This window comes from Plecotus auritus, assembly GCF_963455305.1.
Source record: "Plecotus auritus genome assembly, chromosome: 5".
Lineage (NCBI taxonomy): Eukaryota > Metazoa > Chordata > Mammalia > Chiroptera > Vespertilionidae > Plecotus > Plecotus auritus.
In genome coordinates, this window is record NC_137776.1 from 176,006,647 (window position 1) to 176,021,294 (window position 14,648).

The window sequence follows — 14,648 nt, forward strand, 5'->3', positions numbered from 1 at the left end:
ACTTGGGGCCACTATTCCTGCTGGGACAGAGAGGAAGGGGACTCACCATCAAGCCAGGAGGCCCCCGAGGCCCCTGGATGCCTTTGAAGCCAATGTCTCCAGGGGGGCCCTGCGGGAGAAAGAAGGCTGGCTGTGTCTAGTGGCCACGCAGGGGCCCCAGCAGCTTCCCCAACCCCTGGCTAACCTTTGGCCTCTCTGTCAAAGTAACAAAGTTCACAATTATGAAGCAGGTACCGGAGTGCAGGCTCAGGGATGTGTGGTGTATGTCTCTGGTCTTAATTATTACAACAACCCTCTATGGTTATTATGCCCATTTTTCAGATGAGGAAACTGAGGCGTGGAGAGACCAAGTGACTGGCCTGAGGTACACAGCTGGTAAATGGTGGAACTGGGCTTAGAACCCAGGTTGGCTGGAAGGTGAGTCCCTGGGACAAGATGCTCATGCCTGGTTCTGGTTGTGTAAGTGCTCGAGAAAAGTTTGTTGACAGAATACATGAACGAGTAGGTAGATGGACGGGTCCCCAACAGGAACAGGGGGGTGGAATTCTGTACCTTGGGTCCGAAGAGGCCAGCTATCCCCGGGAAGCCCATCTCGCCAGAGTCACCCTGTGGGGAGAACAGGATGAGATGGTGTGAGTGGGGCCAGGACAAGGGTGCCTCGCAGTCACCCGGGACCCCTGGGCCTGCCTTTTCCCAGGGACATCAGGCACATGAGATGATCAGATGAGTATGAACAGTTCACAAACTAGAAACCAGGTCAATCTGGGTTCCCGGGGGAAAGAGCCTGTGCCCTCTGTCAGATGAAAAAGCAGAGGCCAGCTCAGGGATTCCACGAGGAACACTCCAGAACACTCAGGATCGCCTGTCCCAGGCCTTCAAGGAAGAGAATGAAAGGACCCACAAACCATTCCCGACCCATACAAGGAATGATCCCCTAAAAGGTCCCCAGTAGCTGGGGGCCTGCTATGAGCCAGGCACTGTGCATGCACCGTCATACATGCATGTCCCACACCAGCCTGGCTCAGAGAGGGCAAGAACTTGGTTCAAAGCCACACAGCCATTTTGTTGGGGAATGCACCAGCTCCAGGTCAGGTGGGAACAATTTCAGAGGCCTGGAGTAGATGGTGTACGTTAGCTTTGAAAGAGATTGCCCAACTGTTTTCCAAAGCGGGTGTACCAATATACATTCCTATCAGAGTTCCAGTTGCTCCACCCCCTTGCCACCACTTGGCATGGTGAGTCTTTTAAAATGTTCACCATTCTACTAGGTGTGTAGTAGCATCTCATTGTGGTTTTAACGAGCATTTGCCTGATTAATAACATTGATCTTTTTTTCCACATGTACTTTTTTTTGGCCATATGTATATCTCTTTTGATATGTATATTCAAATATTTTGCCCAGCTTTTTAATTGAGCTGCTTCTTTCCGTTTTATTGAGTTTTGAGAGTTCTTTCTATATTCTAGATATAAGTCCTTTATCAGACATACGATTTGTGCTCCTCCTAGTATGTGGCCTGTTTGTTCTCTAAACAGTGCCCGTTGAGGGGCAAAAGTTTTCATGAAGTCAAATTGATAAAATTTCCTTTTATGGATCATGCACTATTCTTTTTATATATTCTTAGATTCATTTCCCTACAATTGTATTGAGATGCCTGGGCTGGGTGGCCTAGGTTGCAGGTTTGATCACCGGTCAGGCCACATATAAGCATAAATAAGTGGAACAATAAATCAATGTCACTCTCTCTTTCAAAATAATTAATACAAGTTTTTAAACTGTATTGAGAATTTTTGTATCTATTTATGAGGTATATTGGTCTGTAGTTTTCTTTCTTTGTCATTTCTTGTCTGACATCAGGGTGATGTTAGCCTCCCAGAAAGCACTGGGAAGCATTCCCCTTTGGGGAAGAGTTTAGCAGACTTGGTATCATCTCTCCCATAAATGTTTACTAGAATTCACCAGTGAGATCATCTGAGCCCAGGGTTTTCTTTGAGGGAAGCTTTTAAATTGCAGATTCAGTTTCTTCCATGGGTGTTAGGCCATTGATCTGGCTGTGCTCCGCCTCTCCTCATTCTGAAGGGACCACTCAGATCTCATCTCTCAGCCTCCTCCCCCCCACTCTGCTCAGGGGAGGCAGAGTGGCAGCTGGGACCCAGAGAGCGTGCTGCTCTGCCCTGTCACGGAGCAGGCAGGTGGCTTCTGGGTCCGTGTGTGCGCATGCGTGAGCGTCAGTATTTGTGTGTGCATGTGAGCGAGTGAACGTGTATTTCCTGGGGCTCACTTACCGGCTGGCCTTTGGATCCAGGCTCCCCCGGGTTCCCAGGAAGACCTGTTCCGCCCTCTGTCCCCCGCTTACCGGGGGCACCCAGCTGCCCGGGTAATCCACTTTCACCCTTTAGGAAACAGACCAAAATGAGCAGTCAGTGGGGGAAATGGTTCCAGGTGGTTCCAGGGGAGGGGAAGGGGGAACCTAGGAGACAGCACAGAGACTCCACAGGGTCAGTTGAGACCTCAGAATGGTGGGGTCCACCTGTGGCGGGGCCTCAGAACTCCAGCCTCCTTAAGAGGAAAGTAAGTCTCTTTACTCTGGCGTCCCCTCCACTCTCCACACGGCCTCTCCTCTTTATTGTTTCTTCCCAATAGACCATGCAGTACCCACCTGCACACCTGCAATCACACCGCTCCTCCTGCCTGAAAACCGCCTCCCCCTTCTCCTTTAAACCTGCCCTGGGCCAAGGCCAGCGCTCCCCCTGCCTGCTGTCCTCTCTCCCCACCTGAACCTTGAGCTCAGGAAGGGTGAGAGCCATGCCTGACTCACTCATCTCAATCTTCTTCCTTCATATCTAGCCCTGGGCTCATACTGACTCATGGCTCCCCGCACCCCCCCGCCCCCCATCCCTCAAGGAAGCTTTTTAGAAAGAAGCCTTAGAGGAGGGTCCTAGTGGCAAACAACATCTATTGTTCTACAAAGGCCCACAAGAGGGCGCCCATGGACAACTCAACAACCAGTTCAAGGGCCAGGGCCCGGGAGAGGGCAGTGTTTATAGCTACCTGAACAAACTACCCTTTAAGTTAGGTGGAAGCTTGGACAGGAGCCCTTGGGAAAGGTGGGCAATGTAGACTCCATTTTCACACAGGCCCTGGGACATGGGTGCCCATGTCAGCACTATAGTCAAAATCATTCTAGTTTGAACCACGGCAGAAAGGGTGAAGGGGGGATAAGTGTATTAGTAAGTGACCTTGAATCCTGGGGGTCCCTGTGCTCCAGGCAAGCCGGCCACACCTGGATTTCCTCTCTTCCCAGCAGGACCCATGGGGCCAGGAGTCCCATCAGCTCCTTGCTCCCCCTGGAAAGAAAGAGGGCAAGGAAGATCTCTCATGTTTCAGGAGAGGCAGCCAAGGAGGCGGGGTGGCTCAAAGCCTGGGGGGTGGACTCTAGGCGGAGCTGGAGGCAGGGCGGTCAAACTCCAGCATGGAGGTCACACCCCTGCTGAGTGAAGATGGCTGGACTAGAGGGATAGAGGAACTGAGGACTTTAGTGTAGGGAAGGGGGGGGGGTGTCTTAAAAGCCAGAAGCTCATCCACTGGGCAGGGGATGCCTTCTGGGTGCTGGCATGGAGGAGAGATGGTCAGGAAGGCCACGCTCCCAGCTCTCAAGGGAGGAGGCCATTGCTCACTTGGGGAACTTCTGGGTATGTGGGTTCTGCCCCCCTCCCCCAACACACACACCTCATCTGAAATGGAGGTGCCCAAGTCCTGCTCACCTGCTGTCCCGGTCGACCATCCCTGCCAGGAAGCCCATCTGGTCCAGCGACACCTTCAGGGCCCTGTCTCCCCACCACGCCCCGGGGCCCCGGCAGCCCCTGCATGCCCTGGGGGTACACAAGAAGCTTTTGAGGGTTTCTGGGGAGGGAAGGGCGGTGGGTGGGAAAGGAGAGGCTGTGGGTCACTCACCTGGATCCCCCTCCGTCCTGGAGCCCCGGCCTTGCCTTGCTTTCCCTTTGGTCCCTGAAAAACCAAGGGTCACCTGATGGAGGTTGCCTGGAGGTGCAGAACCCCAGGAGCTCTAGACGCAGGGCACCGAGCGGATCGTGGGCCCAGCCCCTCCACCTCTTGGACCTTAGCATCTGAATCTGCAAATGGGCCCGAGTGCCCGGCCTGGAGGCCCAGGGGCAGAGCTGGCCTTGGAACCGGCCGGTTGTCCCTGAGCCCGCTCTGGGCCTGTCTCTCACTGGTCCCGCTGCAGGGGCTCTGGGCCTGCCTCTCACTGGTCCGGCTGCAGGGGCTCTGGGCCTGCCTCTCACTGGTGCGGCTGCAGGGGCTCTGGGCCTGCCTCTCACTGGTCCCGCTGCTGCAGGGGCTCTGGGCCTGCCTCTCACTGGTCCCGCTGCAGGGGCTCTGGGCCTGTCTCTCACTGGTCCCGCTGCAGGGGCTCTGGGCCTGCCTCTCACTGGTCCGGCTGCAGGGGCTCTGGGCCTGCCTCTCACTGGTCCCGCTGCTGCAGGGGCTCTGGGCCTGCCTCTCACTGGTCCCGCTGCTGCAGGGGCTCTGGGCCTGCCTCTCACTGGTCCTGCTGCAGGGGCTCTGGGCCTGCCTCTCACTGGTCCCGCTGCTGCAGGGGCTCTGGGCCTGCCTCTCACTGGTCCCGCTGCTGCAGGGGCTCTGGGCATCGGCAGCTTCCTGGTGGGAGCCTGAGCCCCTGCTGGCCAGGTCCCCCCCTTTGTGATGGCCCTTCCAGCCCTGCCTCCTCCTTGCTGTGTGTTTGAGCCAGACTCTCCCCTTCCCAGGGCCCCAGTCTCCCCCATGGACACCCAGCCCTCTTACCTCTTCCCCTTTCGATCCTTTGGGTCCCGGTCGCCCCCGGGGTCCCGGATGCCCCTGCAAACCAAGGTGAGATGACGCAAGGCAGCCCCAGGATTCTCTCCCGGGGAGGGTGGCCAGTCTCCGCCTGGAGGGGGAGGGGTGGGGAGGGGTTTGGGGGTGCAGGCTCTGGGGGTGCCCCCAGGATCAGGGCAGGAGAAACCAGAATGGGCTGCCCCAGGCTCTCCTGCAGGAAGGGTCCCTTTAAGCTTTAAAGGGCCCATTCTTTAATTTCCCCCATAGCGGCTCCACCCCCCTCAGGGCAGGAGCGGGGACAGGGCAGGAAGCACCACTCACGGGAAGGCCCTGCTGGCCCGCATTTCCACAGAGGCCGGGTACACCCTCCTGTCCCTGGAAATCAAGGAGAGACAGGTGAGGGGACCATTCTGGAGGGGGCGACTTTCAACCCGGAGGAGCCCCGGGGAGCCCTTGCTCTTCCTAGCCCGTGTCATGGTCCCTCTGAGCCTCAGCTTCCCCACCTGCAGGATGGAGGGGGGTAAGGAGCCTGCTAAGGGCCCAGTGCTCACTTATGCATTCCGTGGCTGGGCTCCTGCTTCTGCTCCCTGCTTCTGCTGGGAGGACCGTCCGGCACAGATAGGGAGACGGAGGCCCTCACAGGGAGGGGTCTTTCTCCCCCACAGTCCCCCCCCCCCTCTCTCTCTCAGAAAGGTCTCGGGCCAGGCCCTGCCCCTTTCAGCATGAATTACACCCCGAGCCCTCTTTCAGGGGCCTGTGCTTCAAGCCTGGGCACTCCTGGTGGGAGGAAGGAAGGGCTGGTGTCCAGGTGAAGGCTGTTCTGACCCCAGGTAGCACATGCCAGGGGAGGGGCCTGGGGCCAAGGAACGCCCCCTGTAACACTCCCACCGCAGCCAGCAGGGGGGCGGGGGGGGGGCGCCGGTACTTACAGGGTATCCAGGGTCCCCTGGCTCCCCGCGGTCTCCTCGATCACCCACAGGGCCCTGAATGACAAGGACAACGGCAAAAATGGGCCTCCAGGTGCAGGGGATGCCTGACCTGGGCCTCACTGGCCACGCCCTCTACAGAGCTCCAAGCAGCCTCGCCCCTGCTCAGCGCCCCCTCCCTACACAGCAGGAGGCCGGGGTCCACCTTAGCCTTGGTCCAGGGGATGAAAGTTGGAGGGGGCGCTTACCGGATCTCCAGGTGGCCCAGGGGGCCCCTCGGCCTTGCCGTCCTCGCCCTGCTCCCCCTGTGGACACAGAAGCAGCTTTAGGACAAACCACCTGCTCTTGGTGAATTTGGGCGATTCCAGACACTCCACCCACACTGGGGCCGAAAGCGTCTTCCTCAGAGATGGAGACCAGCCTGTTAGGGTTACAGGTGGGAGACAGGCCAGAGAGGGACGGGGCCGGCATGGGGTCAAAGCCAGCCCTGAGCGTGGAACCAAGATTGTGGCACACACAAGAGTGCTTGTTAGCATCCCCCCTGAGCACCCCCAAACCAGCGCCTCTGGCTGTGAGCTCCCTCGTGGTCAGGTAGCTCTGAGCTAGTGGTCACACCCTGCTTTGCACAGGACCTTGGAGCTCCTCTTCCCAGCTGAGAAATGGGTGTGGGGTGAAGGGGGTATTGGAAATACCCATGGAGGGGGTGGGATTTCATGAAATGATGTAGACATCCTTGCATGATGCTCAGTAGGGAGTGACAATAATTCCAACAGCTGGCGTGCGTGGGCACTGCCACAGGCCGGACATGGGCTCTCACTGAGTCCTCCCAGCAACCCTATGAACAGGCACCGTTATTACCCCATTCTGCAGACGAGGACACGAAGGCACAGAGAGGTGATGTGAGCTGCTCAGAGCTACTCAGCACTCAACAGAAGCGCCCCTTGCTGTAACCAGGTGGGCCAATAACCAGCTTTAGGATGAACCTGCTACCCTTGATGGGAGCCCCAGAGAAGGCCCTGGGCTGCCCCAGGTTGCACTCAGCAGGGGACCAACGTAGGGGATTTTGTCCATAAGACAGACTCCTGTCTGCACAGTGGGACTGTGACGCCTAGCAGCGTTGCTCTGAGGGCCCAGGGAGGAAAGGCTCATGTAGCTCTCAGCACGCTGCCGCACGTAGTAGGGCTCGGTCGATGGCTGCAAGATTGCTGTTGCTAATAATAATAAGAGCAGGATGATGAGTGGCATAGATGTAAGCGGAGTTTAGAGCGGACCACACTGGGACCTGGTCCACCTGTCGGACCGGTGGCTGGACACCACATGCCAGCTACATGGAAGGTGTACACAGAACAGCAAGTGGCAGAACCTCAGGCCTCAGAATGCTCTAGCCTCAGACAACACTGGGGTCACCTCCCATGGGGCACATTCTGGGCAGGGGACTCAAGTCAGGGCACCTCTGAGCCCCCTCACTGTCAGCAAGGATTTGAGGGGGAGGCCTGAGAGGCAGGAGAGAGGGGAGCTGTGCCGGGGGCTGGAGCCCATCCCAGGCACGAATCAGTCCCCCAGGCTGGCGGCGGCAGTACCTTGGCCCGGGGCCTCTGTGGCTCCTGTGGGCAGAGATGGAAGGCAGGAGGGATTTGGCCCCAGGCCTAGAACCAGTTGTACCCAGGAGGGTGGCCCTCTCTGCCCCGTCCACTCTCTATGGCTCTGTCCTGGGGCTCGCCCTGCTGTAGGGGGAGGCTGCTGGACGGGGGACTTGGGGAAGGGGCCGTGTTCGCCTAGCGAGTTCTGTGTGCTAGGCATTTTATGAGGTATGCCTCATACATTGTTTCATAGAACCCACCCCTATGCTGCTGCCACTGTTACCCCACTTTACAGATGGTGAAACTGAGGCCCAGGGAAGGAAGGGTCTTAGCCAAAGCCACACAGAAACCAAGGGGCAGTCTGGGCCCAAAGCCAGCTATAGCGATCTCTCCCTCTACCCCCCATTGAGGGTGTGGTCTGGGGATGCATTTTTAGCAGCAGAGAGCTGGGGGAGCCCCTGCCACCCTTCTCTCTCTTCCTAGGGTCTCATCCCATCACCCCAACCCCTCTGCCACCGCGTAAATACATATCCCACAGGGAATTTTCCAGTGAACAGCATATTGGCTCACCGAAGCATCTGCCTCTGGCTAGAGAAGCTGGGTCTGGCCTGAGACAGAGTCTGAATCCTGGTCCCGCCACCCTCCCACGGACCCGGAGCTGGTCCCTGAGCATCACGGAGACTGGGTTTCTCCACCTGTCATGTGGGACTCTGATGCCTCCGTGTCGAGGTCAGAACGAGGATTAGGGAGAATCTTGTGGAAAGAGCTTGTACTTGGCTCTTATGCTTCGGAGGGCAGGTCTCCTCAGGACCCTGCTCTCTCTTCCATCCCAGCCTGTGGTTGACTATTCGTTGATGTTACTATTTTTATTTTTGACCTCATTAGGGCATCATTCCACAGCTCCCACACTAGATAAATCATTATAAATCCATACATGCCTGTTGCATTGCCGGCCAATGCATGACCAAACGGATCATACCATGCGCGTCAGAAAACGCGTCTGGCTGACATATAGGTGATGTCTGGCTTAGCCTTCCCAAGGTACCCGCCCACTTAACAGATGAGGCAATCAAGGCTCAGGGAATCCAGGGGCCCCACCCAAGGCCCCAGCAGATTTATAGCAGATTTGGGATTTGGTTCCCACTCTCAGCAGCCTTAGGGACTACTTCTGGGGCTGTAGATGGCCCAGAGCAGAGAGGCACCCCCCTTTTTTTGGGGTCTGTGTTAACTCCTCCTGCACCAGACTGTGAGGGCCCAGGAGGGACTCTGGGAACCGAGAGGCACTTTCTGTGGTTTCCCGAGTGATGTCAGAGCCTGTGGCTCACTCTGATGGCAGATCTGTTCTTCTCCAAGCAGGAGGATGGGCCAGCTGGCCAGCAAGCCGGGCCAGGGTGATTCACCCACAGCGGGATGTAGTTAGTGGGGAGCTGACTCGACAAAGTGAAGGAGGGCCGAGGAGGCAGCGGGGCAAGGAGACAGCGCGGCCGCCTGCTAGCGAATCTTCCAGCTGAGCCACCGGGAGAGGAGGGAGGAAAGGAAGAAGGAACCTAGAGCCACTAACATAGGACTCAAAGAAGGTCTCAGGGCCAGCGTGGCGCTGCCGTGGGTTCTGACCCAGGCATGATGCCCTGGACCTCTGGGGGTCCCACCTGCACAGTGGGGCAGGGCACAACCATCAGCAAGGTTCCTTCTAGCAACTCCTCTCCTTTTTTTTTTTTTTCTAATCCTCATCTGAGGATATTTTTTTCCATTGATTTTTTTTAGAGAGAAAGGAAGGGAAGGGGAGAGAGACACAGAGAGAGAAACATCAATGTGAGAGAAACACATCGACTGGTTGCCTCCTGCACGTGCCCGACCGGGGCCGGGAATTGAGCCTGCAACTGAGGTATGTGCACTGGACTGGAATCGAACTCAGGACCCTGCAGTCCATGGGCTGACACTCTATCCACGGAGCCAAACCGGCTAGGGCACAGCTCCTTTCCTTGATGGCATCTGGGGCCAAGGGAGGGGGATGGAGGTGCCTCCTCTCCGCCTCGTGTGCTCCTCTGTGGTCAGTAAATGTGGTGTTCCTGCGTCCTCCCCGAGCCCCCTCCTGGCTCTCACTGGGTGACCTCATTCCCCAGCACGGCTCCAGCTCCCCTGTGCATGGGGATGAGGGAATCCGTAGTTTTAGTCATTGCGTGACTGCTGTCTACTTCCCTTCTGGACCGAAAGCCCAGGAGGACAGGGACTGGGTCTGTTTTGTTCTGGTGCCGGGCACAGAGATCATACCCCGTACACGTGTGGGGCATAGGTCTGAGGGCTCCTGCCTCCCGGACGCCGTGATGCGAGCGGGGGTGAGCCTGCTGTCCCAGCCACAGTGCCCAGGGGCTTGCTCCTGCTGGCCCGGGTAACAGGGAGCAGCTGCTTCCCACAACCCAACACCCACCTTTTCGCCCTTTGGTCCCGGAGGCCCCAGGGGTCCCACGATGCCTTTGTGTCCCTGCAGGAAACAAGAAGGCGAGGCATGAGGTGAGAGCCTGGGGGTGGGAGGACTCGGGAGGGACTTGGTGAAGGACAGGGACTTGGAGCTGAGACACTGGGCTGAGCAGCTGGGCCCTGGCCTCCTAGACTGGCCTTGTGGGTCCCAGATACACCTCTAAGGGTGGGTCCGCTTGGGTGGTTGAGGACTCTGACCTCCGTGCCCTGGAGCAGGCCTGGGACAAGATCGTGGGAGAGCTGGTGTGTCCTCTGGGGCAGGGGCAGAATGCTTGCCTCGAGGGCTTGCCCAGTCCATGGTCAGACCGCACATATGGGTTCCCCCGAGGGTACCCAGCACCCTCTCTTCCAGTTTCCATCTCCTTTGCCTCTCTCGCCTGCCCTCCTCCCCGCTCCTCCCCTCCCTGCTGGACCTCTTACGCACACAGGATCCACCGCTAACGGAACAAGCTGCCAGGCCTTGCACACACCTTAACATCCCTGAGCCTCCGATTCCCTTTCTGAGCAAGCCCTATGCCGCGCCGAGGCCTGGTGTCCCAGATGTGGAATGTGGGTTTGGCTCAACCACCTCCAGGGATGCCAGCTGGGATGCAAAACCGGGCCACGGCTCTTTCCTCCCACAGAGCGCAGAGACGAAGTACGTGGGGCACCCACCATCAGAGGAAGGACTCAGAGAGGGTGCAGAGGGAAGATCTCTTTGTCCACCCCACCCCGCCTGGCCACCGATGGGCGCCCCCTGGTGTGTGGGCCCAGGTGCTCTCAGGGGCAGGTGAGACTAGGACTCTCCAAGGGCCGCAGGGCTGGCCCCCAGCGGGGAGGTGGTAGAGGTGGAGTTGCAGAGGGGGGAGGTGAGATTTCCTTACATCGTAACCAGCCAGTCCCGGTTCTCCTTGGGCCCCCATCCGTCCTGGAGCGCCCTACGAGAGGAGGAGACTGTGTTGGTACGAGTGTGGCTCTCACAGCAGGGACTCAGGCTCGCTCTGTCCCCCAGGCTCCAGCCAGCTTAACCCAGCAGCCTGGCACGTATAGTTCACCCAGTACCCAGGCTGGAGGTCAAGGTGAAGAACAAGTGGCATTGTCCCCTCTGTCCTGAGGCTCCCCTCCCCCCAGAACCTTCCTTCTCCCAACTCCAGTGGTTCCTGAGAGCCGATGGCTCAACTTCCCCCAATTCTGTGAGCAGAATGGTTATAAAAAATTAAACTATGTGAATGTACAGTTCAGTGATATGTAACACAAAGGCAGCAAGTATTCCAAATGCCCCTTGCTAATTAGTGTACTGTTTATTACCTCTGCTCGGAGGCTAGCATCTGTGTGGTGGAAACACTAGCTAACAGCGCGCCCTGCGCGTCTGCCCCGACCGCGCATTCCGTGACGTCACGTTGGCGGCTTGAACTCAACCCTGGTGGCAGCATTTCCACCAGGACATGGGCAAGTGCCCCGGCCAGCACGGCTGCTGACCACACACACACTGGCAGCTCAGAGATGCGGGTCACCCTCGTCTGCCCCCCCACCCCCCTGCTCCTCTTAGGGTCTCCTTCCTGCTGCAGCGGTCACCCCTGGCCAGCGATGGCCCGGGACGGCGTCAGAGCCGCCCAGGGAGTGCAGCAGCTTCGCCCGATCCCCGTGAACCTGTTTCCAGGGGAAATCTCCTTGTTCAGGAAAAGCACACCCAAGAGTCCGGTTGGATTAAGATTAAGACTAAGCAGGGCTCATGTCTGGGTCTTCAGGGGGCCAGGACCCGTCAGACTGTGTTGTGAGCACTCCTCCAGCTTCCGCAGGTCCCCAAAGGGACCCGTGATGCAAAGGGAGTGGCTGAGACAACAGGGGTTCAGCCGACAGCTGGAGTGGGGAGATCTCCCTTTCTGCCCTTGGCCCCTCTGTTCCATGACTGACACCACCCACCCCACCCCACCCAGAGAGTTCTCACCGTTGGTCCCAGGCTGCCCCGGGACCCTTTAGGGCCTGGGGTGCCAGGGGGTCCGGGGTCTCCAGGGGCTCCCATCTCACCCAGCTGTCCTTGGTAGCCCTTGGCACCCTGCAGCGGGAGGAAAGACAGGCCGTCACCAGGCCTCTGGTGGGAGGAGGGGGAGAGGGTGGGGGCCACAGGTGGGTCATGGCAGGAGGAGATGGGGGGATCTTACCTTGGCCCCGGTCCGGCCCTTCTCGCCTTGCTTCCCTGGTTTTCCTTCAGGACCCTGAGGGAGAAGGAGGGGAAGGGAGGAAAAGGTGAGAAATGAGGGACCACTAGGCGGGTCCACGCAGCATCACGGCACTCGCTCCGGAGGCCGACTGCCTGGGTTCCCAGCTGATTCTGCGCTCCACGACCATGTGACCTTGAGCATGACCTAACTTCCTGTGATGGCGTATTTGTCTGCAAAGTGGGGACAGAGCTGAGGATTCAACCTGGTGATACAGTGTCGTGCTTACAAGGCGCCTGGTCCACAGTCAGTGATGGATAAATGGCTGTTGTCATGGCTTCTGTTAGGTGCCCAGGCTGTCCCAATGCAAACTGCTCTCTGCACTGAGCTCTCTCCATGTGCCATGAATTGTTCCATCTGCCTAGCGACCCTGAGCCTGAGGCCCGATCCAGACTCCCTCCCATAGATGGTGGCAGCCGAAGTGCCCAAAGGTAAAGCCACCGGCCCGGGGCCCCTGCTGACCCACGGCAGGGCTTTGATTCCCGTCCAGGGCTCAGGGTACCCGCTGGTGACACCAGGCAGGCAGGAGACATGTTCTAGACCAGGGGTGGGCAAACTTTTTGACTCGAGGGCCACAATGGGTTCTTAAACTGGACCGGAGGGCCGGAACAAAAGCAAGGATGGAGTGTTTGTGTGAACTAATATAAATTCAAAGTAAAGGAGCGGAGGGGAGAGCAAGAGAACCTGATAGAACAGCCGGATCCGGCCCGCGGGCCGTAGTTTGCCCACGGCTGTTCTAGACCCTCCCTGCTCTCTGAGATACTGAGCGTCACTTCTGCTGAGCCCTGAGGTCACATCCCACTGACAGGGTCCCCCCTCTCAGGAGCTAGGGCTCAAAGGGCTCCTCACAGGCGGGCACTGTCCCAGGAAGGTCAGCTGCCCTTCCCCACTCTTCCACTGGGGCACCCAGGATACTCCCTTTAATAGGCCACGCTGCCTCTTTCCCCCAAGGCACCCCAAATGCTACTCTCTCCTGCGCTGCCTCAAGTGTGTGTGTGTGGGATGGGGGGCAATCTGGCTTTGTCCCCATAGTTATCAGGAAACTCAGTTCGAGGCAGGGGTGGGGGAGGTGAATGTGTGTGTGAGAGAGATGAGAAAGCAAGAGAAGGAGAAGAGAGTCCCAACCCTGGACCACACTGGGTTGGGACATAGCGGGTAAGGCAGATAGCACTTCTGGCTTGGAAAGGACATCCCAACTGCCCCCAGAGGAAAGTCCCTTGAAGGCCCACACCTCCAAGGGAGCTGCAAAGAACACCTATGTTCTTGGCAGGCACTGAAGAGCTGGTTTGATTCGATCCCTTTGGCTGCATTAGCAGAGGCACATGTTGTAGGATGAGGGAGGTGATGGTCCCCTCTCAGAATAGGAAGTGCCTTCTCAAAGGAGGCACAGACTAATTGCGATGGAGAAGGGGTAGGAAGAGGGGATCCTAGAAGAACAAGGGGACACCTGGGCTAAACCAGAGGGACTTGATTCCCGGTGCAGATTCCGGCAGCTGCCCTGAGGATGGCCCGTGGATGAATCTTACAGGCAGGCAGGCTTTGATTTAGTATAGTTACAGGCAGGCCGGCTTCAAAGACACAACGTGGCCAAAGGGTGTTGAAGAAGACAACTTTGTGCCAAAGGGAAGTGCCAGCCACACATCCTGGGGACCTCAAGCCGTAAGGGGTAGTGGCCCTGCATTCCACTGCTTGAGTCTTCATGTGACCCTGGACAAGTCCCTGCCCTTCTCTGTGCTTCAGTTTCCCCACCTTTACCACGAAGGTCTTGAACTAGCCTTGTCCTATCCATGCACGGCTACTGAGAACTTGAAATGTGGCTACTGTGACTGAAGAACTGAATCTGTAATCTGATTAAGTTTTAATGACCTTAAAATTAAATGTAAAAAACGAACAAATTATTGGAAAACTTTCAAGTATGTTAGGAACAACTTGGGATATGAATCTACATTTTCAACTGTGTATTTTATGAAACCTAAATACAGACCCAGTTTTTTTTTCCAATAATAATTTAGCATCTGAATTGAGAGGTGCTATATGTATAAACTATGCACTGAGTTTCAAAGACACAGTACCAAAAATGCAAAATACCTTATTAATAATTTTTATATCGATTACATGTTGAAATGTTTGTATCTGGGATATTTTGGGCTAAATAAAATGTTACTACCATCAATTTCACCTGTTTCTCTTTACCTTTTTTAAAAATGTGACTATTAGACCATTTTAAACCACACACGTAGCTTGTATTCTGTTTCTGTCGGACAGCCATGGACTTGACAATACCCAGGTCTCTTGCTCCTCTAGTAATAAAATCCTAACAATGGCCATGGCCTCAACCATGGCCAGGCAATGTGTCTACACTCTACCTTTTGTCTCATTCAATTCTCAACATAGAGCCAGAGGAAGGGATTACTTATCCCATTTTAGAGCTAAAGACACTGAGGCTCAGTGGGACGAGGGCCTGGTCTGCAGGTCACCCAGCCAGGTCAGAAATGAGACGTGAGCCCTCCGTTTCTAGGTCTCCCTGGGCCCAGGCTGGTGCTGGTTGGGGAATTGTGAAATCAGGATACAGGGGCTGGTGGGCTTTGCTGGTGGACAGAGCAATGGCTGACTCCTTGTCTGAAGGAGAATG

General features: G+C 56.9%; 1 protein-coding gene across 3 annotated transcripts in view; it reads right to left on the minus strand.

Moving 5' to 3' along the window:
* Positions 1–14,648, minus strand: part of COL27A1 (collagen type XXVII alpha 1 chain) — a 127,286-nt gene that overhangs the window by 10,146 nt on the left and 102,492 nt on the right. For 2 of the 3 annotated variants that reach the window (XM_080669168.1, XM_080669167.1), the window contains exons 38-51: positions 11,960–12,013; positions 11,746–11,853; positions 10,682–10,735; positions 9,769–9,822; positions 6,009–6,065; positions 5,764–5,817; positions 5,156–5,209; positions 4,823–4,876; positions 3,953–4,006; positions 3,763–3,870; positions 3,238–3,345; positions 2,284–2,391; positions 553–606; positions 47–109 (exon numbers count right to left, since the gene is read on the minus strand). In XM_080669168.1, the coding sequence (XP_080525294.1) occupies positions 47–109; positions 553–606; positions 2,284–2,391; positions 3,238–3,345; positions 3,763–3,870; positions 3,953–4,006; positions 4,823–4,876; positions 5,156–5,209; positions 5,764–5,817; positions 6,009–6,065; positions 9,769–9,822; positions 10,682–10,735; positions 11,746–11,853; positions 11,960–12,013 (984 nt within the window). Of the gene's footprint in view, positions 1–46; positions 110–552; positions 607–2,283; positions 2,392–3,237; positions 3,346–3,762; positions 3,871–3,952; positions 4,007–4,822; positions 4,947–5,155; positions 5,210–5,763; positions 5,818–6,008; positions 6,066–9,768; positions 9,823–10,681; positions 10,736–11,745; positions 11,854–11,959; positions 12,014–14,648 lie in introns of all 3 variants that reach the window. The other variant, XM_080669169.1, reaches the window with a different exon arrangement.